Raw genomic sequence first — 27,888 nt, 5'->3', positions numbered from 1 at the left:
TTGTGGTGGGTGCGTGAACATTCACCCAGGAGAGCTCGGACCGGCACTCTGAAAGGGTGCAGCCCTGACCACCCCAGTCTGCCACTTCAATGGGAACTAGGCCGAAGAGCTTGTTTCTTTCACACGTCCCCCACTTCTGGAGGCTTTTCGCCCGCCCAATGGCGCGCGGCTTCCTCGCACTCGCCTGTCTGCAGCACACGCACAGAGGCAGTGACCATTTTGGCCAGCAGGGGGAGGCCTCTAGGGAAACCGAGGACGGCGCTGTGGTAAGCGCCACGGGGAGAGGAACGTGGGAATGAGAAGAGCGCCCGTCAAGAGCGGCAGGCGGCGCTGACAACTGGCGAAGAGGATCAAGCGCCAGCTCGGACGTTTCACAAGGCGGCAGAGGTCAGTGGGAGGATGCTGAAGGAGAGGGGCAGCAGCGGGAAGGTCACTCACATCCCCAGGGCGTCGGGGGGCACCGGCTTCCGTGTGTATCGCGAGATCATCCTCCCACCTCAGCGCTTCATCTCGGTCCCCGTTGGCGCTGCCGGCTGGCCGGCTCGGCCCTTGGCCGCCATGGCGACGCCCCGCCCCGTTCCTCCTACCCGATCTAGGCTAGGGATAAACCTTAGCTCTATGGTGAAGGATGCGAGCGGGGGCGCGCGGCGGTGAGGTATCAGGCGCGGTCGAAGTGGCGTCACAGGTTTCTTAGCTGAAGGAGTCGGAGCGGCGGGTCGCGTGGAGCTTTGGTCAGCTGCCTTGAGGAGGGTGGGAAGAGCGAGCGGCTTTCCAACGGGGAAAAAACAAACAGAAATAGGTGCTTTGCCGGCTCAAAGCTGTGTTCGGTGGGATTTACTTCCAAGTGGACAGGACGAGTCTCAATCCTTTGTATGCACGCTTACTTGGGATTAAGTTCCACTGAACTCGGTAAGGCTTACTTATGAGTAGACCCAAAACGGGCTCATGAGCGAAGGCTGCTCTTCCGCCCTAATCCACCGGGCTTTGTCTCGCTTGTCGTGACGTGGGTAAACAGGCCCCACGTACAGCATATGCGTGGCAGTTGCGCAAATCGGATTGTGGCATATTACTCAAAAGTGAGTAAACCGTGTTCGGATCGAGCTACTCCCAGATAACTGGTAGTGACTAAACTACCACTAGGATGGAACAGGTATACTGACTGGGACCATTGGTCCCATCTAGTTCAATATTGTCAGCATTGACTGGCAGCAGCTCCTCAGGGTTTCGGACAAGGGTTTCTCCCAGCCCTATCTGGAGATAGTGGGACTTTTTGCATTCAAAATATACGCTTTGTCACTGAGTCATGGCCTTGTTCTCCTCCGAGAGGACAGTGGCTGCTTCCTTTTCTCCTGACAGAAACCCTCTTTGCCTTTTACACATGCAAGGTTGGAAATAATTCAGAAAGTCAGGTACCTTTTTATGTACTTTTATCTCTCTCACTGTCAACCACCCAGAGAACTTTAGGAAGCTGTCTTAAAGTGATTCAGAATATTGCTTCATCTCTTTGTTATTGGGCGAGATACAAATCTTGTTGCATGGGAATGAAATATTGTGGAAAGTTTTACTTGGTGGTGTTGAGGGTTTTTTGGGGGGGGATTTTGTCTCTTACGTAATTTTAGTAGTACTGAAGCCCTGCTATCTAAAAATGTAGCAGATCTGTGAGCAAAAAGGGAATACGTAAAGACAATTTCCAGGTACTGCTTTGTGGCTGCTAGGTGAACAAAATATTTGAACATCATTTGTTAACATAGCTGGGAAGGTTCACTATATAATAATTTTCTTGACTAGAATATGTATATCAAGGAGTCTTGTGGCATCTTAAAGGCAAACTAATTAATTATGGTGTAAACTTTTGCAGGCTGGAACCCACTTTGTCATTTACATCTGAGAAAATGGGCCATGAAAGTTTATGCCATTTGCTACAAGTGACACTAACACAACTGGATATAAACACACACACACACACACACACACAGAGTGTCTTGCAAAAGTAATCAGACCCCTGATCAATGTTTTCATGTTACTGAATTACAAATGGTACTTTGTGATTTTGTTCTGTATGATATTTTATTTTGAAACACTGAAACTCAAAATCAATTACTGTAAGGTAACTTTGGTTTTATGTTGGGAAATGTTTGTTAAAAAAACAAACTGAAACATGTTGCTTGCATAAGTATTCAATTCCTGTGCTGTTGAAGCTTCCAGTTTACACATGAAAGAAATTGCCCTATCAAGGACACAGTTACCACCTGTGACCCTTTAAAGTTGCTGTCACACTGTCAGGATAAAAACCCCAGTGTTGAAGGATCATTGGTCAGCCTGTGGATCTGAAGGAAAATGAAGACCAGAGAGCTGACTGTGTATTAAACAATATGCATGCACATATTGACATCGAAAGGGGTAGCAGTATTCTCCTTCAAAATGCTTAGGGTCACTTTGCAAATGAAGCAGAGATAAAGCAAATAAAAATCTTCAGCTAGTGAATCAACTATTAATCTGGCTGTTAGCTGAATAGAAAACGATTAATGATTGTGTAATGATTAATTATTTAATGATTTTGTGACCAAATGATAAAAATTGAAAAAATGACCTTTCTAGCTTTTAGGATTAAGAGGCTTCTTTACAATTCTTGTCTGTGGCACTCTTCTTGTCACTTTGGAAGACACAAAAAAATAAATAGATAGCAGAAGGGCTCATTATGAAATGTCTATATATACCTATCTCTAACTACTCAAGAAAAATAGGAGTATGCATGTTCTTTCAATAAAAGCTTGACTTGACAACCTTGTTGGCATTTTTAATGTGTGTGTTGGAGGTGTTTTTATTGTTTGTGAAAATGGTCTTGAAACATTTCTTTTTAAAAGGTACTTTGTACAGAATGGAGAAGTTGAACCTTGTATCTGCAGAAGATGCAGTGGAGTACCAGCTGTTCTTGATGCATGAACCAGAAAATCCTGAACATCTTCAAAAGATTCTTCAGCAGTACATTGAAGGGATACTAGCACACCTTGCACCCATGCTGGTTTCCTACATTTGGCAAAATCAGCCATTTAATCTAAAGTGCAAACCTGCAAAAGGTAAAATGATTGCCATTGCTGCCATTCTGGTTTGATGTTTTTGAATCTAGAATGTGGCCTCCCAATTCTATGAGAACCAATAGAATATGCAGATAGTGATATTGTGGCATCATAGAGGCTGTCCAAGGTTTAATGCAAATGACCATGATTTCTGCTGACCCAAATGGGTGGATTTTTGTGCTGATCTTAATTTTCCAATGAATTTTAGATGGCTTCAAAAAAATTCAAATTTTGATTTTCATACAGAATATGTTCCTTACTCAAATGTTTCATACACTTAAAAACTATCTATACCATGCATTTAGTCTACCTTATTCAGGAAAAGCAAATGAACAAAAATCCCTAAGCCAGATGATCAGCCTGGTTATGAAAGGAACCTGAGCTCTTCTAGCCTTCTCTTACAACTTCAGGTGTCAATTTTTATTACACTTCTGTCTACCTGAAAAATAGTTTTAAACCAATAATTTGTACTCTCTCTGTTTACATAGTGTTTTGCAAATATCAGGTTTGGCAGGCCCCTACTCCAAGGGGCTTACATTCTTAAAATAGGCATGGGAGGAGGGGAAGGGGAGGGAGATGGAGGCACACGGCAAGATTATCTTAATATTTCAATTTATATGTGCTTTGGCTTGGTTACAATAAGGTATTGGGACTAGAGGGTTATTACAAAGGGTATCTGGAAAATAGTCTAATATTACTATTAGACTGTTTTCTGTATTAAACCATTTCTATTTTATATAGATTTCTATTTATCTGTTTAAGCACCTGCATAAAACATTTTTGTTTAAGCAAGCCAGTCCAGACATATAGATGTTGATGTGTTTTAATCTCTTTTTACTTTCCTGTGAATTTTCTTTTAAATGTTTTAATTACTTGTTTTTAACTGTTTTTATTGGTAAATTTCATATATCTTGTAAACTGCTAAGATATTTTATTATAATCGAGTATATAGATTTTGTTAAATAAATAATATGGTCTAACTTCTTTTCTTCCAGGAGATACTCCTGCTCATATTGGTGGTCTCACAAAATTTGGAGATAACATTGAAGATGAATGGTTTATTGTATACCTTATCAAGGAAATTACAAAAGAGTTTGCAGAATTAGCAGCTAGGTACCTTTCTGTTAGCAACAATTATTACATTCAAAATTCAAATACTTGTGGAAGTAGCTTAAGCTCAATTATGTATATGTTTTTCAGTTAAACTATTAGATTTCCTTTTGTGGCATCTTTCTATTATACTAATGTAAAATGGAGGCAAAGGGATTAATTGTTCAGGGATTGGGTTAAGAGTAGGCCATATTTTGATTACCTCAAAGTATTTTATAATTTTAGCTTTCACTCTTGCTAAATCAGGGTGAAAGAGTTCCATGTTTATGAGGGAGTAAAGCTAAAATCCTGTGCACATGTGCCTGGGTGTAAGCCACACTGAGTTCATTTCTGACCAGATATGCATAGGATAGCTTTCTAATTTTCCATTTGAATAGGGTTGATGATAATGATGGTGAATTTCTGCTGATAGAAGCAGCTGATTACCTTCCAAAGTGGATGAATCCTGAAAACAGCAGTAATCGGGTAAGAACGATTTAAAAGTGCCAACTACCAAAACAATGCTAAATCTAAAGATGCTGGCGTGTATATTGGCTATGCTTATAAAGTTTTATTTTATTTTTCTGTGTCGCCTTGGAAACCTTTGTAAAAAAAAGAAGTCTTAAAATCCTTTAAACATTTATCATGCAGAGGTACAATGTTGAAGTCTTTTAGCTACTTTTTACAGGGTAGTTTGGTGATGTTGCTTTGGTAAATCATTATCATTTATGAAACTATAAATTGTATTAACGACTTTCAGACTTGGCAAAGAATTTTTTTTTTTGGTCAGGTATTTTTTCACTGTGGGGAGTTATGCATAATTCCATTGCCAAAGAGTCCTGAAGAAGAGACATTACTACCTGCTACCAATCCTACAATTCCTCAGGCACTGAAGTTGTTATCTATCCATTCTGGTAGCTTTGTGGCTGCCAAATCTGTTAGAACAGCAGTATACAAGCGCATCAGTGGGTAAGTGACCTGATCGGAAATAATGTTTCAATTATACAGTGTCTGGAATACTTCACATACTACTTAAGTGTACATATTGTGGTATCTCTTGTATGATAAAGGCATGGGAGATTTCTGGCCAGATTTCTAAACTGTATTGTAACGGAGAGGCTATAACCATTGACATCCAGGCCTCTGTACATATCTGGCTTTTCCACATACACAAAAGTCAGGGGAGAAAAACACATTGCTAAGATCAGACAACTACAACCTTCTAGTCTTTCAACTGTGAAAAAATAACATGATAGTTTTCTCTCATGTCATTAATGATTAATAGTTTTCAGTACAAGGTAGTGTTTTCCCCCCTTAAGGGTAGAAAAAAATGAAAAAAGAGTCATCCTTGATAGTAAAAAGATGTTACACTTTCAGACCTTTTGGACTGCAGTCCTACTAACTGACTTGGAAGTAAGCTCCAGCCCCATGGAACTCAATGAGACTTCTGAGTACATATATTTAGGGTTCTACTATCAACAGTTTGTGGTTGGGAGGAAATTGATTTTTTTTGTAGTTGTACAGGTGCCCAGACTTTGAAGACATCCAGCACTATTGAATGGCTTGAGTTTTCCAGTTTGATTGTACAGTAGGGCCCTGCTTTTCGGCGTTCCACTAACATGGCGGCTTTCAAATAGAGTAAGGCCCCACTCATACAGCGCTTGTTCTGCTTTTATGGCGTTTTTTGGGCGTTGGGTGCCATTTTATTGATGGAGTTCCGCTTTTCGGCAGGTTTTGCTTTTCAGCGGAGGTCTGGAACGTAACCCGCCCTATGAGTGGGGCCCTACTGTATAGCTTTCTTAGTTTTACTACCTTAAATCTGTCATATATGTGTATACTGCTAGATTAAAAAAAGAAAGAACAGGTATTACCTTGTATAAACAAACTGTTGGTCCTATTCGAGCTATGTATCTTAATCAGCATCATGTTACAATTTTGTGCCACAGGTATCCTGAGAGAATTCAGACTTTCTTTCACCGAGCTCACTGTTACCTTCCAGCTGGTATTGTAGTAGTACTGAAGCAATGTCCTGCGTTAATATCTGCTGCAGTCCAGGCTTTTTATCTGCGAGACCCGATTGATTTAAGAGCATGTCGCATTTTCAAAACTTTCCCTCCTGAGACACGTGTAATGACTTCCGTAAGTGATGATTCTACTTTGAGCCAATCTTGTTACTCAGCAAGTCACATTATGTGTACATTATATATGTTTTTATGGGCTTTTATTACATTCTTTACTTGTGTATAGGAGACTAGCAGAGATGCAAATGTTACTAGAGTGATCATATTGAAATCTATTTTTACAGGGCGCAGTCAATAGGAGATAGAAAATGTGTGGGAAAAAGAACATAAAAACACATAAAGTAGCTATACCAAAGAGTCCTGTGTTTTGAATTACTATTATTATTGTGCACATCTTTGAGGCGTTAGTAATTTTTCTTTTCTGACCAGATCTCCTCAGGTGAAATTCAGTGACACTCAAGATAATGCCTCAACTTTTAGGTGTGATTTTTGTTAGAACATAAGAAGAGGCTGCTGGATCAGGCCAGTGGCCCATCTAGTCCAGCATCCTGTTCTCACAGTGGCCAACCAGGTGCCTGGGGGAAGCCCGCAAGCAGGACCCGAGTGCAAGAACACTCTCCCCTCCTGAGGATTCCGGCAACTGGTTTTCAGAAGCATGCTGCCTCTGACTAGGGTGGCAGAGCACAGCCATCACGGCTAGTAGCCATTGATAGCCCTGTCCTCCATGAATTTGTCTAATCTTCTTTTAAAGCCGTCCAAGCTGGTGGCCATTACTGCATCTTGTGGGAGCAAATTCCATAGTTTAACCATGCGCTGAGTAAAGAAGTACTTCCTTTTGTCTGTCCTGAATCTTCCAACATTCAGCTTCTTTGAATGTCCACGAGTTCTAGTATTATGAGAGGGAGAAGAACTTTTCTCTATCCACTTTCTCAATGCCATGCATAATTTTATACACTTCTATCATGTCTCCTCTGACCCGCCTTTTCTCTAAACTAAAAAGCCCCAAATGCTGCAACCTTTCCTCGTAAGGGAGTCGCTCCATCCCCTTGATCATTCTGGTTGCCCTCTTCTGAACCTTTTCCAACTCTATAATATCCTTTTTGAGATGAGGCGACCAGAACTGTACACAGTATTCCAAATGCGGCCACACCATAGATTTATACAACAGCATTATGATATCGGCTGTTTTATTTTCAATACCTTTCCTAATTATCGCTAGCATGGAATTTGCCTTTTTCACAGCTGCCGCACACTGGGTCGACATTTTCATCGTGCTGTCCACTAAAGTGTATGTGGTGCTGGTGGGGGGTTGGAGTAGAAAGAGAGGGCTCAAAAGGTGTTCACGCATGAGCAGAGGTCTGCATGCAGCTCTTTAAATGCTGACCATGACATTTTCTAGCATGAAGACAGAGCCAAGATTATTTATTCATTAATTTATATACCCTTTAATGCCAAAATAGGCTTCTAAGTGGTCTACAAATTATAAAAACAAATTACAGGTATAAACATCCATAATTAAAACACACAATAGAACCATCACATTAAAACAACACAGCAATTAAAACAGGTTGAGAGATGAAGGGAATGCCAGTGTGAACAGGTGCATCTTCAAAAGCCAGCAGAATTCCAATACAGATGGGGCCCCTCGTATTTCAGCAGGGAATGCATTCCATAGCCCCAGCGCTGCCAGTGAAAAAGCCTTCTCCATGTTACCACAAGCTGATAATCAGGCCACAGGAACTAATTGATGTACTGTGGCATGACCTTTGAGACAATAACTTACTTATCAAATTCATCTTAGTGCATCTGATGAATTAATCTGTTGGTTACAAAAGTTCATGAGTCATTAGATCAGGTAGTCCCTCATGTGTCACAATATTTTTTGGAAAACATTTTGGGTTCCCCCCCCCCCCGTTTCTATAATGCTTGAAACTAGTTATGGTTCAAAGTACATTCAAACAAACATGATTTGAGGCAAGTGTATATTTAATAAAATATTGTTATATTTTCAGGTTACTTTTACCAAGTGTCTATATGCACAGTTGGTTCAACAGACGTTTGTACCAGACAGACGAAGCGGATACTCATTACCTCCTCAGTCACATCCCCAGTATAAAGCACATGAACTAGGCATGAAACTGGTAAGCCTTTACCTTAACACTTGATATTTCCAACACAAAACTTTGGTTTGGCTAGTAAGATATTGATTCTCTTACATGTATAACTTTATTAATAATGCACATAAAAGCTTTTATTTGCTTTAAAATAAGTGTTTTGCTAGTTGACCCTAGAAGCAAGATTTTGTCCAGTTCAGCACATTGTCCAGGGCCTTAGCTAACAGAAAACTACATAGACACTATTTTAAGGTTCTTTAATGCTCTATTCTTATTACAGCAAGTATGAAATTAAAGTAAGAACCATGGAGTTTCATGGTGCTTCATGTTTACCATGAAGTAGAAGCTGTAGTAGGTTGCAAGCTCTTCCAGTTAATATGTAATAACTATATTACAGCTAATATAGTTAATATCTTAAATTCTCCTTGTGTGCTTTAAAGTTATTTCAATTAAAAGATACCCTGAGATACATCATCCTGAAAATGTATCCCAACAAGTCTTGGATTAAAAATTGAAGAAAATGGAAAGCAAAGAGATGGTGGTGGTGGTTTTCTTCCTGCTCTGGTAATTTGATTCAGCAAATTGCAGCCAACAGGTTATTTCAAGACTCTATTTTATGCAAGGTGATAACTTTTTTTCTTTATCTGTTCAAGCCTATAAAGCTATGTCCTTGGCCCAGCTCACTTACAGCATTCCTATCTTGATTGCTGGATTTAAGTGGAAACAGTTCTGTCTACTTTCCTTAATACTGGGTTTTTGTGTGGGGAACTCAGCTGCTTTTTTGGAAGTGGGTATTTGATCAGTTCAGTGTAAAGCTTGGGTTCATGCTAGTTTTATTTTCTTACTGCTCTTGGACTCCTTTGTTAGTTGATGGACAAGAGAGAAGATTAAGTTTTGGGCAGTTATGAGTTGGAGAAGATCCAACTTGGCTATTGTCGTGTCCAGGACTGGACTCAGGAATCAGACCAGTTGGTGAAAGCAATTCAGTTTTTATTAAAGTAATATCCAGACAGAGACTACGTCTCCTCATGAAGCAACACCATACACGTGTCCTGCGACATGCAAGAAAGTTGACAGAACAAGGAATCCCTGCCCCCCCCCCGACTTTTATGAAGGGCCCTTTCTGGCGCGGATTCTCTCGCTCCGCCTCAAGGTGCCTTCGTCTACACCCCTCCTTTCTCTCCCCCTTGTTCTCTTTTGCTTTTTCCTGGTTCTTGGCGAAGGGGGAAGCGCTGCCCCCTCCCCTTCTGAAGAGTCTGTTTCTGGTATTGGAGAAAGAGGGGGGTGGATGTCATGCCCATCAGGCGGTTCTTTCTCTGACTGAGGAGGGAGTTGAACTCTCCCTCCTTCTGGTTCTAACTGCTCTGGCCTGAGAAGGGGGATGAGCGTGGGAAGTTTCTGAGAGGCGTCTGTGTCTGTCTCGGGTTCAAGGTCTTCACTGCTGGGCAAAGCTAACTCTGGAATTCCTTCCCCCTCCCCGGGTTTTTCTTCGCACAACTCTGGGAAAATGATCCTCTCCCCCTCCTCATCCTCTGAAGTGCCAGGATCCCAATCCTGCATCCTGACAGTTATATAAAGAGATTAGTAGACTTAGATCTACAGTGTATGAGAACTGCAGCTGAAAAATTCTGTTCTTCATTACTTCTCAATCATTCTCCAAATTATGGGATTGTTACAGCTACATACTTGTACACATTAACTGTCTGCCAATATAGGAATACATTTATGACCACTTGTTTTCAGTGTACTGCCTTCTCCAACATTAAATGAACAATTTAGCAAGGCTCCAGTTAATGAATGTTTGTGTCTGTGGAGCTGGAGCAATAGAGTCTGTTGATCATGTTCTTTTGCATTGTAACTTATATGGTGAGTGTGGAGAGAGGTTGATTCGCTCTCTGTTATAAACTCTGGGAAGATCTGAAGGTTTGGTATTCTGTTTAAGGGACGCATTACTGTGAGGGCTGCAAAATGTTTCCTTACTTCAGTGCAGATCAGGTTACTTTTTTGGTCAGCTTTTTATACAGAAATATGCTTTTTAAATTTGTTTTTAACTGTTTGAATTAGCTGTATGTTTTATTGTGTATCTAACTTTATTGGTCTGTGTCCATAATAATCATTCATTCTTCCTACATCTCTTACAGGCTCATGGTTTTGAAATTTTGTGCTCCAAGTGTAGTTCACCTTCTCATGATTCCAAGAAAAGCATGTTGAATGGTCCATTGTGGAATACTTTTCTCAACAGTCTTAAGAAAAACAATTATTTTAAGGTAACATTTTGCATATGAATTGAAAGAAAACAAAGCCCATATAATCACTTAACCCAGTTAAACTTAGGTTGTATGTTGCAGGTTTCATGTCACCTTACTTGCCTTAGGGCATACATCTGAATTCTGGTTAGCAGTTAAAGTTGATGGGGGATTTGTTTGCTGCCAGAGTCATAGAGTGAAAGGAATGGTGCCTTTATCTTCCGTATTACAGCATCAAGCTAAAACAGGATTCTTTCCAGTGGGCCCAGTTTCCTAAGATTCATCCTTGTGGTTTGATTCAGGGCTTTGGAGGGTTGAATATAAGAGCTCAACTAAATGTAAATGTACTGCCTTCGATTCCGACTTATGGTGACCCTATGAATAGGATTTTCATGAGGCTGAGAGGCAGTGACTGGCCCAAGGTCACCCAGTGAGCTTCATGGCTATGTGGGGATTCAAACCCTGGTCTCCCAGGTCAAAGTCCAACACCTTAACCACTAATTCAATTCTCTAGTAATTGATGTGTTTCTGGATAGGCTACAGATTGGGAAATGATTGTTTGCTCCCCTATTTTTAAACACCTCATAAAATTCCCAATATATTCAAAACTAGCAGGTTGAGAAAGAAGGGTTCCATCTGCCCAGAGTTTTTATTGCGGGGAATATTTGAATATTTAGTTATTTACTTGCACTCTTAAGAGCACATTTCAGCACTTGTTTTAGTCATCAGTGTTTGTAATGTGTATAATAAACACAAAGAATTATCAGCATAGCCGGTGGTGGCCTTGCATCTCCTCTTCTTGTCATAGCCTAATGTAGGTGACAGTTAATGGAGGGAGGAACCTGGCTTTGCAACATCCTGGCCCAGTATCCTTTCTCTTCTCTCCTGCCCTGCAGCTTGATGGAATGGCTACCACCTGGTGATACTAGGAGCACTCATGACTAACAGTGAACTGTTACCCTCTGGGTTTTCCTCTTTGTTCTAATCATACTGCAGCAATTTTGACTTTTATACATCTTTCTCTATGACTGTGCAGTATATTACAATATGTTCTTATAAGGAGATAATACAGACAGATAGCAACCTGTGGTGCTGAGTTATGATGGCTAAATAGCCAAAACTAGTCTACTGAGAAACAAGAGAGGTGTCATCGGCGTCAGGGAAACCCTGAAATTTGCAAAAAAAAAATAAAAATCTTAGCAGGGCAAAGAACCCTAAACAGATCAATGAGAACTGAACATGTTCAGTTGCTGCAGAATGTTGAATAGTTTTTTTTAGGTTGGGGGGCAGGAAATGGGAGTGGAAGATTAATGGAATGGAGTATTCTAAAAGAAAGCCAGTGTGGTGTAGTGGTTAAGGTGTTGGACTATGACCTGGGAGACCAGGGTTCGAATCCCCACACAGCTATGAGGCTCACTGGGTGACCTTGGGCCAGTCACTGCCTCTCAGCCTCAGAGGAAGGCAGTGGTAAACCCCTTCTGAATGCAGCTTATCATGAAAACCCTGTTCATAGGGTTGCCCATAAGTCGGGATTGACTTGAAGGCCGTCCATTTCATTCTAAAAGAAGGCATGGCTGGATGGAACACTGAACAGGAGTATTCCATATTGTGTCATTTTGTTGCAAGACCCACTTGTGTATTATATACAATAAGCCTGCTGTATTCTGACTATTTGGTTTTGGCACTTTGGGCAATTGCTCAGTATTAGGACCAGTGCTTTTTAATGAAAAAGCTGTGCCTTGCCCCCTGTTTTGTTGTAATCCAAAAGCAGCTTTATCATGTGAGTCAATCTGGAGATCATCCATTTCAATTCAAAGGGCTTCAATCATGCTTTCAGTTTTTATTAAGTGCAATAGGCTGTGCAGAGGAGGAACAATTGGTATAGGAAGGCATTCTGCCTCTGTCCTGTCAACAGTTAAATTAACTCTTCTGTCTGAGTCCAAAGTGTTTAACTGTTTTGCTAACTGTTTTTATCACAACTCTTACCAGTGGTAGTATTACAGTGATCAGTTATTGGGCATTATAGAGTTCATGGAGCTTCCTGCATACATACACATTTTGCATTGGTTGTGGACATCCCCTTATATATTTGTATCAGAGGGGTATACGTTGACATACTATTATGTTTGAATTTCATAGGGTGAGCTGGAAGGTTCTGCTCAGTATCTGGATTTGTTGCATAGAGCAGAAAGTTATTTCCAACATACTGTGATCAATCCACAAAGGTAAGAGTGTTGAGTTTGCTTATATAGATTCAGCTATGCTTAGCTTTTCTAGCTTCCTTGATTTTTGTTTGTTTTGCTTACAATAGCAACATAATGTATATGCATACCACAAGTGTATGTTATTCAATATTGTGTAACATTTATTTATAACATACAGTTGCTACTAGATTTCACTTCCTGCTTATTTAGCCTTGGTGAGGGTGCATCCACAAAGGAGAAAATTGTCATCCAAAACTGTTAGCAAATACAGTTTTCCTAAGAATGTGCCAACACTATCAAGGTTTTCTGTTAGATTACAACTGCCTGAACCAACACTGAGACCTAAAAAATACATACTATGAATGTGCTGAAAAAATAAGTATTGTAGACATTGACTGTCCTCTACAACTGGCTTCCAAACACAGGTGCACATAGTGGAAATACTCAAGATTTTCACACACATACGCTCTATGCTGAATTGTGAATATAGTGGGCTATACAAAGTGGAAAAGTGGTTCTAAACATTGTGTGCTCAGTAAATTTTATTTGTATTTTTGGAATTATGTTTTATTTTTTGCTAGTTCAGTTGCTGATAGCCCGGGTGAAGAAATCCTGAACATATTAAAAGCAACTTCCTTTAGTTTGGAGGATTTTGGGAAAGAAACCAACAGTCTTCCTCCAGAGGATGGTAAGAAGTATGAGGGAAAGAGCAAGGCTACAAGTGGATTACCCTTGGTGTCTATTTACTGATAGTGATATCCCATGATAGTTGTGTTAGCACAAGGACGTCTGGCTGCACAATGGCTTTTTACTCCCTCTCCTCAGAGGCCCTGAAATCTGTTCTGGGGATTCCCCCAACCCTGTGGATCAGATTTGGGGACACCTGTTTATCTGCTAATCCGCTGGGAGCCTGGTACTCAAGGCCATGCGGGCCTGAGAAGGTTCAGATCAGAGAAGGGAGGGGGGCCTGCAAGGCGTGAAAAAGTGAAGAAGCTTCGGGAATATGATTGCATCAGAAAGCCCCCTGATTGGCTAATTCATCCTGAACCGTTGTGTGCCTTTTTCCTTAAGTATAGGGGCTGAGACCCATAGCCTTTGTTCCCCCTGGACGTTCCTTTGAATGTTCCCCTGGGTTCCATCTAGATGGGTGGTTACCTATGTGGGGTTCCACTGCTTCTTGCTATGCTGGTGTCTCTCTGAGGAGAGATGAGATTTACCAACAACTACCTCTTCAGTAAGTAGAACAGGCTAGTTAGTTTATTATTTTTCTGTTGTGTTGAACTCTCTTGTGTTATACCTAAACCCCTGGTTGGGTGTGGTTTTGAGGAATTGTTTTGCTGCTATATATTAAATGTGCACTTATATTTTTAATAAAGCAGCTTCTTATTAACCTTGTGTATTCATTGAGTAAGACCAATTTGGTTCTGAATCTAGCACCTTGACCACTGACCATAAACTACCAAAGAAGGGATTGTATTTTGGTTTTACCAGAGGTTTCTGGACAAGGAATGTTTGTTTGGCTCTTGTCTTTTTGAACCTTGGTTTACCTATTTCTGGGCTCTGAGTTCCCCTAGCTCAGAGTTGAACCAGTGAAGGGATTGTGGCAGCCTGTCTTCTACCTTGCAGGGTTGGTGTTGGTTTGCACAGCCTTGGCAAGGGGAAATTGGGAATTGGGTTCCAGATCAATTGCCCAAGGTGGGGGAATTGGGTCTGAAGCATGCACCCCATGGCTCCTGAGGGTCCGAGGGCATGACACACCCCTCCCTCTTCTAGTTTGACTTGTATAATTGTGGTGCAGTATAGCTGCAGTATTACCAAGGGGTAGTAGTGTTATTTAGTTTAATTGTTGTAAATTGTATTGCTGTTATTGATGTATTTTTATACTTGTGTTTATTTTTCTTTGTAAGCCGCCTTGAGGGCCTTTGGCCAAAAGGCAGGGTATAAATAAATGTAATAATAATAATAATAGTGAGTGGGCTGTGAAGAATAGCATGCTGGTTACCTGTCTTCCCCTTCTCTCTCATGGGTTCCCTATATACTCTTGCATGTAAACTTTTGGAACCCTGGATGTAATTAATCAGAACTGAGGTTGACTCAAGGTTAGGTGTCTTCCTGGATTCATTTCTTTTTTTTTTTTCAATAATTTTTATTCAGATTTTCATAAAGCATACAAGACGAAATCATAAAACATTCAAAGACAAAAAACAAAATCAAAAATAGTTAAACAAAAAGAAAAAAAGAAAAAAAAAACAAAAATAAAAAATAAAGAGTAAAATATTGACTTCCCATTTGTCAAAGATCAAATCAGTTATAAGTCTATAATATATAACAATCCTGTCTCTTAAGTCATATTATAAAATCACTTTCCTCCAGTAGTTATCTTACTTAATCATCAAATCTCATAAACATTACTTTATTCTTTCCACAAAAAGTCAAAGAGAGGTTTCAATTCTTTAAGAAATATATCTATCAATTTTTTTTTCCAGATAAGCATATCGATTAATCCATCTCATTACTAATTATGATAATCTTATTGTCATAACCATAGTCAAAATAAACATTTCAATTAATCCATCACATCAGAATCTGTTAGGTTTAGTAATTTCAGTAGCCATTGTTCTATTATCCCTATTAGTTCCATTTTCCATCTTCCATCTTCAGTAGTCTTGTTAAGTCCAGTAATTTCAGTATCCAATCTTCCATTATCAGTATTCCATAATAATCTTGCTGTCAAAGCCATAGTCATATAGTAAGAGTCTGATGGGAATTACCTCTATCCCAAATATTTTCTTGCCATCCATTCTGAATAGGTTGCTGAAATACTGCTGTAAAATCATATCTCTGTTCTTTTTTTCAAAATACACTGGGTCATCTCTTGAAAGTTTTTCCATTGTCACATGGCTGCAATTAATTCCATAGATTTTCTCTATATTGGGCTCCATCACATCATTCCAGTCCAGAAGATTATCCATGCCATTGATAACTTTATCTCTAGAATCTTCATTAATTTCTTCAGAGATAACATTGAGTTCCAAACAATAGATTTTATTTCTAAAGTCCATAGACTCCAAATCTTGTTCCTGTTCCACGTTTGTTCCAATCTCCGGGATCTCCTCTCTCACAGGGACCCCTGTTCCAGTCTCCAGGGTCTCCTCTCTCACAGGGACCCCTGTTCCAGTCTCCAGGGTCTCCTCTCTCACAAGGACCCCTATGTCTTTAATCTCCTGTGTCTCCAAACAATAGATTTTGTTTCTAAAGTCCATAGACTCCAAATCTTTTTCCTGTTCCACGTTTGTTCCAATCTCCGGGGTCTCCTCTCTCACAGGGACCCCTTCCAGGGTCACCTCTCTCACAGGGACCCCTATATCTTTAATCTCCTGCTTTTTTTTACTCAATTCAATTTTCAGCTCCTTACAACCCTGTCGCAGGTTTTGTTTCGTTATCTCAATCTCATCCATTATTTTCTGAAACATAGTTATTTCCAGATTCTCAGCCACTTTCTTAATTGCCATTTTAAAAGAAAAATATAGGAAAACCACTTCTTATTTCAGCAACAATTGGGTTAATACTCCAAACTTGGTGACATCACAGTATAAACAGAGCAGACAGCCTTATCTCTCCATGCTTAAGTAAACAAAATGCAGTTCCCAGGATCGAAACAATTAATGGCGGTCGTCAGGAAACAGATTCGTCAAAATAAAATAGACCAAAAAGAGAGTAGTCTCAGACAATATAATATTCTTCAAAATAAAAATCTGGAATAGAAATCCCTCTTCTGTGTATATCTTTAGAATGCAAATCCAGGACAGCTTTTTGCAACAAAAACAGAGATAAGCTATTAATTAGTGAGTAGCAGAGAGAAGTTATGGCTCCCCAGTGAGATGTCAAAAACCGATCAATCTGGCAAATCTCTTTTAAACAGCAACAATTTAAGTCAAGTAAAAGAAAAATATAGAAAGAAGGGTGCTTGCCTGTTAGTGCGTTCTCTCTTAGAAGATAAGATGAACGTTCGCTTTATCAGATAGAGCTTGTTGTTGAAAATCCGTCCCACCTTCGTCGGCTGGACCTCGTCCCATAAATTAATGAGATCTGGTCGTCCCAACAAAAATAGGCTTTGAGGTTAATCTCTTCGTTTCTCCCTACCCGGGAGAAGTTTAATCAGTCAAAAAAAAAAAAAAAACTGACTGATATATCTGAATAAGCTTCTTTTGAGGCAGGAGCCCGTCTCAAAAGCAGGCACAGGCTAAGTCACCCTTCCCGGAAGTCCTTCCTGGATTCATTTCTAACCAGAGATAACAATAGTCGGATGCAACAACTAATCCAGGTATTGATGAAATTTAGTATGTGGAAGATTAGGGAGCATGTAATCTATTATTATTATTAAATTTTATTTATATCCCACCTTTTGCCCAAAGGCCCTCAAGGCAGCTTACAAGAAAAATAAGTACAGGTATACAAATACAATAAAAATACAATAAAAGCAATACAATTTACAAAAATTAATTTAAATAACAAATAACATTATCATCCGCACCGCCAAGAAAGAGGTGGTGGTGTTAGCAGGGGCGGCAGTTCTCGAGAGGCAGAAGGGCGACAGGCATTTGTTACAGTGAAGCTGTTTGCTGTTTCAATGTTGTCTTCCTCTCCATGTCCTTGGGCTTGCTCAGCTGCTACTCTCCAAGCTTCTGCTGGTGGTGGTGGTGATGGTTTATGTTGGGAGGCAACTGCGGGAGCTTAGGCTTGGGGACCTGGGCTTTGCCCGGCGGGATCTTGCACTGTGTGATGTGGCATCTCTCAGCCTAATCATATGAGCATTTGACCCCACTATCCAGTAAGTAGCACATGTCTCTGTCCAGGACTACTCAACCTGCTCTTGATCTTTTAACCCCAAATAACATATCTATTTCAGGCCTGGTGAATTAGGATTCAGCATAATGTGTATGAGTTTACATATAAATTTACCCATTTTGCACAAAAGGAGTAAAGATCAACTCAATGAAGGAACAAGCTGAAATGTGTTTCTTGCTTTAATGCTTTTTTAAAAAAGAGCGGTGGAAGTAGTGATGCTCAATTTTGAGCCACAAAGTAACTGACATTGATCCCCTGTCCTTCTTTCTTATGTTCTCCACTGAGCCTTGGCAGCTTGTTAGTAACTCATTCATTTTAGAGTTGACTTCTGAGCCAGAGTTGCCACATTTTAGACAGTGTGTATTATGTCTTACTCTTTCAGATAATGGCTGGTTGGAAATCTCTCCAGACACTCTGGATCAGATCCTTAAGGAGGTATCAGGCACAAACAAGTCCACTCCCCCCTCAAATGAGGAGGAACAGAACTATGACTTGGCAGAGGTCACTGAAAGCATGAAAGCTTTTATATCTAAAGTCTCAACACATGAAGGAGCAGAAATACCATGGTATGCCTTGAAATACCCGATTGGTGCAAGTTTCTGTGTAGTGGGAAACATTTGTTTAGTAATTCAGTTCTCCAAGCCGACATAGCACAGGCTTGAACTACCTTAGATTTTCAATCATGTTCTTCTTACTGGAAAAAGATCTTAAAGGTTTAAATTGCAAATGGATCCTCTAGCCATTTTGTATAATTTGCTGAGGCTGAACTCATCCTGAAGTGACTAACTGCTGCCAAGAGGAACTGGAAAAATTCCAAAAGTTCCAAGATTATTTGATGAACAAACAGAAGTTATGTTAGAATTGGAGATAGAATATTATCTATAGATAATACTGAGCCTCCTTTGTTACCATTAGGCTATAGGCCACTGTACAGGTTGGATGATTGGTTTCCCTTCCCCCATTTCTCATTGAGTTTAGCAGCAACAGCAAACAAGTCTTTCACACTCTGATCAGCTTATCCACTGAGTGATGCAGATGGACAGGAGAATGTCACTGACTTGCTGGCTTCAACAAGCTGGAAAAAAATGCCGCCAATTCCTCCAGGTGTCTCTAAATCCTTAGAGAGGAAGAGTAATAGGGGATGTAGTGAATGCAGGCATTATTCACTCTCACATCTGCTGGGGTGAGTGGGCTGGGCTTAGATATTCCCACAAAGATGTAGCAGAAAGATAAAAACAGTAGGTATTTGGAATTCTTCAAGAGGCCAAAAATATACAGAGAAAAGATCACAATTGGTCTATATGTGCTGCAGGTTTGGTCTGCATGCATAACTCATATCAGTAAGCTAATGTTTAGGTGAAGCCTGTCTTTATTATATTCAAAAGTCTTACTTTAAAAGACTTTGAACGTCCTGATCATACAGTGAATTCTGCCAACGTTCGTAGGCAGATGGACACATTTTTCCCCTAGAATACTCATGTTGTTCTGCTTCAACAAAAACAGCAAAAAGCTTTGGATTTACATCTGAAGTAGGCTTTTAGCCTATGCAAACTCATGCCACAACTGTCTTTGTAATTATTTTTGCACTTTTCAGTAATATACAATGGGCTGGATCTTGAAGTCCATGAGCTGAGCTCCCAGAAAAGGGTGTTTTCAGCTCCCACAAACAGAAGAGGGGAGGCGATGTGATTTTTTTCTGAAGCCCCTCCCTGCAAAAAAAAATCTGTTTGGGGAGGGTTGGGAGACACCCTGTAACAGTGTGGGAGATGGCTCACGGGACTGCAGAGCAGGAGAGTGAATAAGCAAAAATTGGCTTTGCCACCCCTTCTGTTTGCAGAAGCCTCCAGTGGATTAAACCCCCTTTTGCAAACTGAAGGAATTTCCATTTGCAGAAACGTTTTGCTAGGTACAACCCAATATATTTTTTCTCAAATAACAAATGCCAGCTATACAAAGAATGTAATTATGACCTTTTTCCTTTCAGGTCCCCTGCTGAGGCCTGCGTCACTTTTGATGTTGACTCATTCACAAATGCATTAGACAAAATATTGGGTGAGTTTACTGGTGCCCATGGAAATTGGGGTGGGTGTAGAGGGAAGACTCTTGTGGTAAATCACGATTTCTTCCTTTCCTTAAATCTGTTTGTTTGTTACTGGCCTTTCACCCTCCATTCCTAGGGCAGTTACATAAATTAATATACAATCACAAAACAATGAATAATCAACAAACAATAAAGTGCCAATAATAAAAACATAAAACAGATAAAACATTCTTCCCAAAGTTAGTAACATATTGTTTTATTGGTTATTCAAATATATTCTTATATTTTTTCCCCTCTCTCTGTATTTTTGGGGGAATTGATTCTGTTACATTTTTAGGAGGAAATTCAGAAGAGTTGGATTCTGATGATTTGGAAGAGGAAGAAGAGTATGAATTCCTAGATAGTGATGAAGAGTCTGAGCTGGAAGCTGGTAGTAGAGAGGAAACAGCATCTCAGAATGAACCATCTGGAACTCTCAAATCATACATGGATGAAATGGACCATGAACTGGCATCCACTAATATTGGAAAAAGTTTTACCAATCAGTCCAAAGTGGTATGTTTTAACTTAGTCCTCCTATATAGTGATCATTAGGAAGAAGAGAAGTATGCAATCATTGCCTTATTCCAAAAATCAGCTACAATTTTAACTTACACAGTGTTTCTAACGCTTGGCTGTTTCTGGCAACAGCTGTGTGTAAATCATGTTTTTTAAAAAAAGATCTGTATGCAATATTAGTAAAAACGTAACTGAAATTTCACCGTCTGTCTTTTCTACAGATTGGGTCTCATAAAGTATTTTCATCCCAAGATCCTGAGAGTGATTTGAAAGACAACTTTGCTGCAGATGACACTAACTTGACACCTGTGGATATAGATTTAAACCTTGTGACTAACCTGCTTGAGTCATATAATGCTCAAGACGGACTAGCAGGACCCGCCTCTAACCTTCTGCAAAGCATGGGAGTACATTTGCCTGAAAATACAGACAACAAATCTCACTAGCTGTTCATTGATGGAAAAATCTGGTTTCCTACTCTAGGGATATGTTGCATAGGAGCACATCACAAGAAGCAGTTCTTTTTCTTTTTTCCCCCTTTTGGAATGAAGGATGAAAGGTTTTCAGGACTTGGCTGACCAGTATGCAAGCAACTTTAAATACACGCAAGCAGCATCTAAAAATACAAAAATAGTCTTCATATTTGAAAAAACATTTTAGTAATATAACTAGGATGTCTTGAAAAAATGGAGCATAGCAAATATTTTTCCATATGACTTTTTATATTAAAGGTGTTGGAAACAATGTTGGAAGGACACAAAGGGCCTTCTGTAAAGTGGGTGTTTGTACAAAGAAAAGAAAAAACACCAAGTCTTACCCATGTTCCTTTTGCTTCCTAGTTGTAATACCTCAAATAACCTGCAATGAGATTCTCTTCATACACAGTGAGGCCTTTTTATATTTCTTTCCAACATTCAATAATTAGACATTCAAAATGGTGCAGGAAAAAAACTTTCTTTTGACATCAATGAGGTCAAGCAGTTAAGAGAAGGCAACCTTAATCTGTTGAGCTGATTATTACTGTTAAGGTTTTTGTCATGTTTTGTAAAGATCTATTTTGTTTTTGAACTTCAAAAGCTTCACTATGTACAGTGCTTGTACTAGGATTGACCTGGCTTGTCGATATTTAGGCTGCAACTAGCAGGAGGTTCAGGCCTGTTTTACCTAAGGAGTCACTGTATGGTTTCCAGGCCAGATGTTGCTGAGTCAGATCTTGCTTACATCTTAAGTCTTATGTTTCAGTCTTAAATACATCCCTTTCAAATGGCCTTCATCTTCCCCATCTGTAATATTAATGTTAATTCTATAAGGTGCCAAGTGATTATATAATCACTCCAGCTTGTGAAACTGAACAAGTTTAATTTCAAATAACTGACCGTCTGTTAAAGTGTAATGAAAACAGAAAGCAAGAACTGGCCCTCCTCTCTGTGCCCTTCCCACATTTGCTCTGGACAGTTGGGCTAACCTCTAGAACAGATTTAGGTGGCACATGGGAAGGAAGTTGTGTTGTGCTGGCAGTAATCCATATGCTGGCAGAATGAGTTAATTGAATGCCACCCTAACATTTGCTTAGCGTTCTTTTCATGCATTTTTGTTAAATAATTTTAATGGGAAGGATTTTTCCTGTTCTCCATTATAGCTTGTAGTGTTAGATATTTTATCTAATTTTATTTGTCTAGTGATCTTCCACACACCAACTGTCACATAAGTAAACATATTCAAAAACGGCTGCAAGAAAATGAGTTTCTAGAATGTTCTTTCAGTCTTTGTTCTTAGGCAGCTGTTGGAAGTATATTTAATTTTCATGCTACTTTTCCATACACAAAATGACCCACACAAAAATTTACAGCAAAAAAAAAGTTAACTCCATCCTAACCTGGGAGCGGGGGCAAAATCTGAAAAGTTTATCGTTCACAGCTCTTGTGTTCTTGCTGACCAGGCACTAGTAAGGTCAGAGCATTATTGTGACCCATAGTCTTTTTAAAACATTTTGCTCCCATTGAGATGGTCTAAATCTGACCCTGGTTTGGGGGAGTGTCAGAGGACAAGAACTGCTTTGGATCCTTCAGAACTGAGCAGTTTCATAATCCTTCCTAGAAATGCCCTGGCCCAACCCACATTGAAAGTGTAATACAGTAGGGCCCCGGTCATACAGCGGGTTATGTTCCAGACCCCCGCTGTAAAGCGGATCCCATTGACTTACATTGACCAAAATGGTGCACAGCGGCAAAAAACCACCGTAAAAGTGGAACAAGCGCTGTAAAGCAGGGCCTTTCTACAATTCACAACTGCTGTATTAGCGGAACGTTGTAAAGCGGGGCCCTACTGTATCAGATGTTGGGGGAGGGAGGAATCAGATATTGGAGCTCTGTCCCTGACATCTGAGAATGAGATTCAATATATCCTATGGCCTTTTTGGATTCAAAGTGATTTTTAATTCTAGTTTCACTAAGACATTGTTTAGCATCAGCTTTTAAGTGTATTGTAGGGATGGGATCCTCATGTTGCAGTCGAGCCAACTGCATTTCCATCAAACTGAAAGGTGGCTTCTTTCCATTTCAATTTGCTTTCTGCACTAGTTTACTTTTACTGTTCTGATTTTTTTCCTCTTGAGAAATATCAATATTTAGATAATTATTTCTAACGAAGGGGGGGAAAGGCTTTCTCTGTGGTGGCCAGTTTCATCGTGCCCCTTCAGCACTTCTTATCTGAAACGTATCTCTCCCCCCCCCCCATGGAAAACTAGATCGCCTGCGTGCCTACCAGTTTGGCAGTTTCACCTAGGCAAAGCTAGTCAATTTCTCCCTCTCCTCTGATCTATGCCCATTATGGCCCCCAGCACAGTCAGTAAGTGTTTTTTTTTTTTGGCAGTATAAAAGCTGTGCTGGGAGAAAAACAGCTGTAATGATTGCAGTTTGATGGGGCTTTTACACACATGCACGCACGCACATACATTGGGGAGGAGGAGGAGGAGACAGAGCTAAGGGGACCTTCAAGTTAATCTTAAGTGGAAATCATCTTTCCCCCTTCTTCCCTTATACCCAAACAGTCTTTTCTGTATTCCTTCCTTCCCTCCCTCTATGAGCGGAAAGCAATTAAATGCACTGCACACTCCAGCCCCAAATAAAAACTTCCTGTCCTACAAAATGATCAATTTATGCCCCTTTCCTCCACTAAATGGTGTGTGTGTGAGAGAGAGAAAAAGAAGATAAAGCAAATAGAAGGGATCACTCTGGGACAACAGATATTTGGAGGTGGCTTCCTCTCTTTCCCCGCCTGTCCCGCTGCAGGCTCAGCAAATGTCATTTTACAGAATGCATCAGCCCCCTCTGCCTGTCGAATACACGCGACCTAAGTGAAAGGGAATACACATTTCAAGAGCTGACATAGAAAGTTAAGACTGATAAACATGAACGCTCACACTATCGATTTCAAAGCAGATTTTTAAAAAGATAATTGGAAAACAGCTATGGAGAGTTGAGACTTCTAAATCCTCTCCGCAAATATAGAGAATATTAGAAATCATGGGTAATCCGATAGCAAATCCGATTGCGGCGGAACCAGCCCATCACTAGTGTAGTGTAAATCTTATCTTCATCCTTGGACCAGAAGCTGGGTTAATTTAAGGAAGCTTCCTTTCACAGAAGCTTTACAATCCCTTCTGTTACTTCTGCCTTCCCCTACCCCCTGAAATGCTGCTCTGGAAGGTGAGGGGGCCTACTTGAGCAAGGTGCTGTGATGGCCCCCATCTGACAGCTTTAAAATGGGATTAGACATAGATTGAGAATAAGGCTATCAACAGCTCCTAAATTATGATGGCTATATTCTACCTTCAGGACCAGGCAGCATGCCTCTGCACACCAGTCACTGGGGAATAGCAGGACACATGGGTGTGAAACCATATGCATTTCACATGTGTGTATACCAGTGGCAGCCAATGACATTATAGTAGTGGGAGTCTTTAGTGCAATGTTGCTTCTACCCACCTTCCTGTGGTTCCATGTTCCAACTCATTATTTTGTTCAGGAGTAGACTCTGAATTTCCAGAGTTGTAATCTAAGAATATTGGGAGGGCCACAGGTTAGCCACCTGATTTAGCAGCTTTCTGAGGCATGACAGTGCTACCAACCAGAGCTTGGAAAAGTTACTTTTTTTGAACTACAACTCCCATTAGTTCAATCCAGTGGCCATAATGGCTGGGGCTGATGGGAGTTGTAGTTTAAAAAAAGTAACTTTTCCAAGCTCTGCTACTAACTATTAGTGGCCTCGGGTTGCTACTGAAAAGGGAGGGGGATAACATTCAGATATTAGGTGCCTCTTGGAATTACCTTTCCAACTACAGAATGACTATGGTTTCGTTCTTTTTGTAAGCTGGAATGCAGGGGGTCTGGTTCAGTTGTGGAGAATCCTTGGCCCTCCAGCTGTTGCTGAACTACAACTTCCATCCGTCCCAACAAGCATGGCCAATGGCCAGGGATGAGGAAAGCTGTAGTTCAGCAGCATCTGGAGGGCCAAATGTTCCCCACACATTTAAGTTTTACTGTAAATATCTTTTGCTTTTCTTTTACATGCTTGCTTTTGACACCTTGTGTTGGGGGATTTAGATTACTTTTCTATTGAGTCCTAACACTATGCTTTTGTCTTGGCTCAAAGAGAGTAAGTGCAAAGCATTTTACCACAATAGGAAGAACTACTGACATTCACTGCTAAGAGCCAAATCCACCCTTTAGTTGGAACCGAACACATCCCTGGAGACAGAAGGGGTATGCAAAAACAAAAATTAGAAATACTGCAGCTGCTCATATGTCTAAAATGTTTCAACAGTCCTTTAACTTTGCTAGTTTCTCAACCAGGACCTCCAGCTTTTCTACCAGACATGAAAATGATTCATGCTAAGTGATTCATGCATACCTCTAAGTTCAAACAAAACTTAACAGTTCATTTATTTTTATTATTATTGTTGTTGTTGTTGTTGTTGTTATTATAATTACCACCAGCAGCAGCCACCCCCTCACCCAGAGGTTCCAGAGCAGGTTACAACAGTTTTTAAAAAAACAGCATTAAAGACAATTTTTTAAACATTTAAAAAACTATTAAACTTCTATGGTAAAGAATGAACAATTGCTCCTAAAATTAAATGTCAGAGGTGGTAGATGATAGGTGTAACATTTGTTAAGGCTAAACAAAGCCCTCCACCCCACCTCTGTTTGGATCCAAGGCTCTCATCAGGTCTTTTTCTGAGAGAGAGACAGGCATTTACAGAGTCCAATTTGACTGAAACATTGTTCAACTTCCTTGAGGAAAGGACAATTGTTATGCCCTCCATATTTTAACTGAGAAGCAGACACTGAACTGAATGTGACCTCTAATTGACTGAGCTTCCATCTGAGAAGCAATTTAAAACAAAATACTTGCATTTTTTTTTTAAATTGAGCTTTTGATCTCTACACTTGTTGCTGAAGCCAAATCAATGTTCATTATTCTTCAGCTGCAATAAGTACTGTACTTCTTCCTGAACGTGGCAACACAACAGACTGGGTTTTTGCAAAAATGCATCTTACAGTTATATAAAAATATATAGTCATCATCAAAGTAGAAACATTTAAGCAAGTGAATTCTAGTTAATGTAATTCTGTTTAAAATGGCCTGTTAAAGCAGCTGTTGGCTTAGTCTGCAACCTCAGGACAGTGAAAGTGCTATGCTGAGCCTGGACCTATGATAAACTCCCTCATGTAATCTGACTGAGTCTGTTTGAAACCATACAGCTTGGGGAGAAAAAGTTGATGAGCCAACTACATATAAGCAGTGTTGTCGAATGCCTCAATTCACTATCTGTCTTTTGCCTGTGGCCCTCTAGACGTCACTGACCTACAACTCCCATTATCCCTGTCCATTTATCATGCTTTCTGGGGCTGATGGGAGTTCTAGTCAAACAACACCACCCAATTAGGTGTTCAGTGCAATGTCTGCTGCAACTTCTTGGGAACCATTTCAGTTGATGTGGTCTGATGACGTGGACAAGGTGCTTGCGATGATGCGGCCAGCAACGTGTCCTCTCGACCCTTGCCCTTCTTGGCTTATTAAAGCTTGCCGAGGGGGTCTGACCAAATGGATCCAGGGTGTGGTCAATGCATCATTGCGAGAGGGAGTGGTTCAAGCTACCTTGAAAGAAAGAGGCGGTGATTCAACCACTCCTGAAGAAGCCCACCCTGGTTTGTGACAACTACCGACCGGTTGCAAATACCCCCTTCTTAGGGAAGGGTTGTGGCGCAGCAATTGCAAGGACTCTTGGATGAAACAGATTATCTTGACCCATCCCAGTCTGGGTTCAGTCCTGGTTATGGGACTGAATCAGCCTTGGTCGCTCTGATGGATGACCTTTATCGGGAGGATGGGGAGTGCAACTCTGTTGTTCTTATCTATCTCCAGGGTCATTCTCAGAGAATAGCATTGGGTGACTATCTTTTGGCCCCCTGGCAGCTAAGCTGTGGGGTGCCGCAGGGTACCATCTTGTCCCTCATGCTGTTTAACATCTATATGAAGCCCTTGGGAGCAGTCATCAGGAGCTTTGGGGCAAGGTGTCAGCAGTATGCTGATGATACCCAGCTCTATTTCTCCATAACATCTGAATCGGGAGAGGCCGTGCAAGCCCTGGACCGCTGCCTGGACTCAGTGGTGGGCTGGATGAGGGCCAATAAACTGAGTCTGAATCCTAGCAAGACGGAGGTGCTTTGGGTTGATGGTTCCAGAGTTTGGATAATTCGTCAGTTGCCTGCTTTGGATGGGGTCGTACTCCCTCTGAAAGAGCAGGTCCGTAGCCTGGGGGTGCTCCTGGATCCATCTTTGTCGCTAGAGGTCCAGGTGACCTCAGTGGCTAGGAGTGCCTTTTACCAGCTTCGGATGGTGAGACAGCTGCGGTCGTTTCTGGACCGGGATAGCCTGACCACTGTTGTCCACGCACTGGTAACCTCTAGGCTGGATTACTGTAATGCGCTCTATGTGGGGCTGCCCTTGAGGTTGATCTGGAAGCTGCAGCTGGTGCAAAATGCGGCAGTGAGACTGCTCACTGGAGAAAGAATTGCACTGGCTGCCCATTTGCTACTGGGCCAAGTTCAAGGTTCTTGTTTCGGTGTACAAAGCCCTATACAGCTCGCGACCAGGATACCTGAAAGACCGTCTTACCCCTTATATACCCAGTCAATCACTGCGCTCTGCAGGTGAGGGCCTCCTGCAGATACCATCTTATCAGGAGGTTCGTTCTGCACAATATAGGAAATGGACCTTGAGTGTGGCAGCACCTACCCTGTGGAACTCCCTCCCTTTGAATATTAGGCAGGCGCCATCTCTGTCTTTTCAGCACCTTTTGAATACTTTTCTCTTTCAACAAGCCTTTTAAGTTGAGACCTATCCCAGTCTGCATCTGTGTCAGAATTGTTTATTATGTTTTTAACCCTTTTTAAAGTTGTTTTTTTAATATGTTTTTAATGCTGTTTTGTTTTAATATATTTTAAGACCTGTTTTTATGATGTTTTAGAGTGTTTTAGTGCTTTGTTTGCTGCCCTGGGCTCCTGCAGGGAGGAAGGGCAGGATACAAATTGAATAAATAGATAAATAAATAAACTGGAGTGCCCAAGGTTCCCCACCCCTGCTTTAGATTTCCCACGGACTTCTGGAACTGACATTCCCCGGG

The 27,888-nt window shown here is 40.7% G+C and overlaps 2 protein-coding genes across 8 annotated transcripts in view; one reads left to right on the top strand and one right to left on the bottom strand.

The window, feature by feature from the left end:
* FAM149B1 (family with sequence similarity 149 member B1) overlaps positions 1-756 on the bottom strand; it is a 35,473-nt gene extending 34,717 nt beyond the window's left edge. For 2 of the 5 annotated variants that reach the window (XM_061635330.1, XM_061635334.1), the window contains exon 1: positions 439-754. In XM_061635330.1, the coding sequence (XP_061491314.1) occupies positions 439-488 (50 nt within the window). In that variant the 5' untranslated portion in view covers positions 489-754. Of the gene's footprint in view, positions 1-438 lie in introns of all 5 variants that reach the window. The other 3 variants (XM_061635333.1, XM_061635331.1, XM_061635332.1) reach the window with 3 other exon arrangements.
* ECD (ecdysoneless cell cycle regulator) lies at positions 236-21,937 on the top strand. 3 transcript variants are annotated; one of them, XM_061635328.1, is made up of 14 exons: positions 236-387; positions 2,865-3,077; positions 4,073-4,190; positions 4,565-4,652; positions 4,957-5,135; positions 6,113-6,305; positions 8,200-8,328; positions 10,443-10,568; positions 12,687-12,772; positions 13,333-13,439; positions 17,982-18,165; positions 19,584-19,651; positions 19,978-20,195; positions 20,420-21,937. In XM_061635328.1, exons 2-14 carry the CDS (start codon positions 2,879-2,881, stop codon positions 20,642-20,644), a joined length of 1,920 nt encoding a protein of 639 aa, XP_061491312.1. In that variant the 5' UTR covers positions 236-387; positions 2,865-2,878; the 3' UTR covers positions 20,645-21,937. The 3 variants fall into 3 exon arrangements, with proteins under 3 accessions (XP_061491312.1, XP_061491311.1, XP_061491313.1); XM_061635327.1 differs by lacking the exon at positions 236-387 and adding an exon at positions 563-909; XM_061635329.1 differs by lacking the exon at positions 236-387 and adding an exon at positions 927-1,076.
* Positions 21,938-27,888: the final 5,951 nt, after the last annotated feature.

This window comes from Rhineura floridana, chromosome 7, assembly GCF_030035675.1.
Source record: "Rhineura floridana isolate rRhiFlo1 chromosome 7, rRhiFlo1.hap2, whole genome shotgun sequence".
In the NCBI taxonomy this organism is placed as follows: Eukaryota; Metazoa; Chordata; class Lepidosauria; order Squamata; family Rhineuridae; genus Rhineura; species Rhineura floridana.
This window is presented reverse-complemented; position numbering and strand designations above follow the sequence as displayed.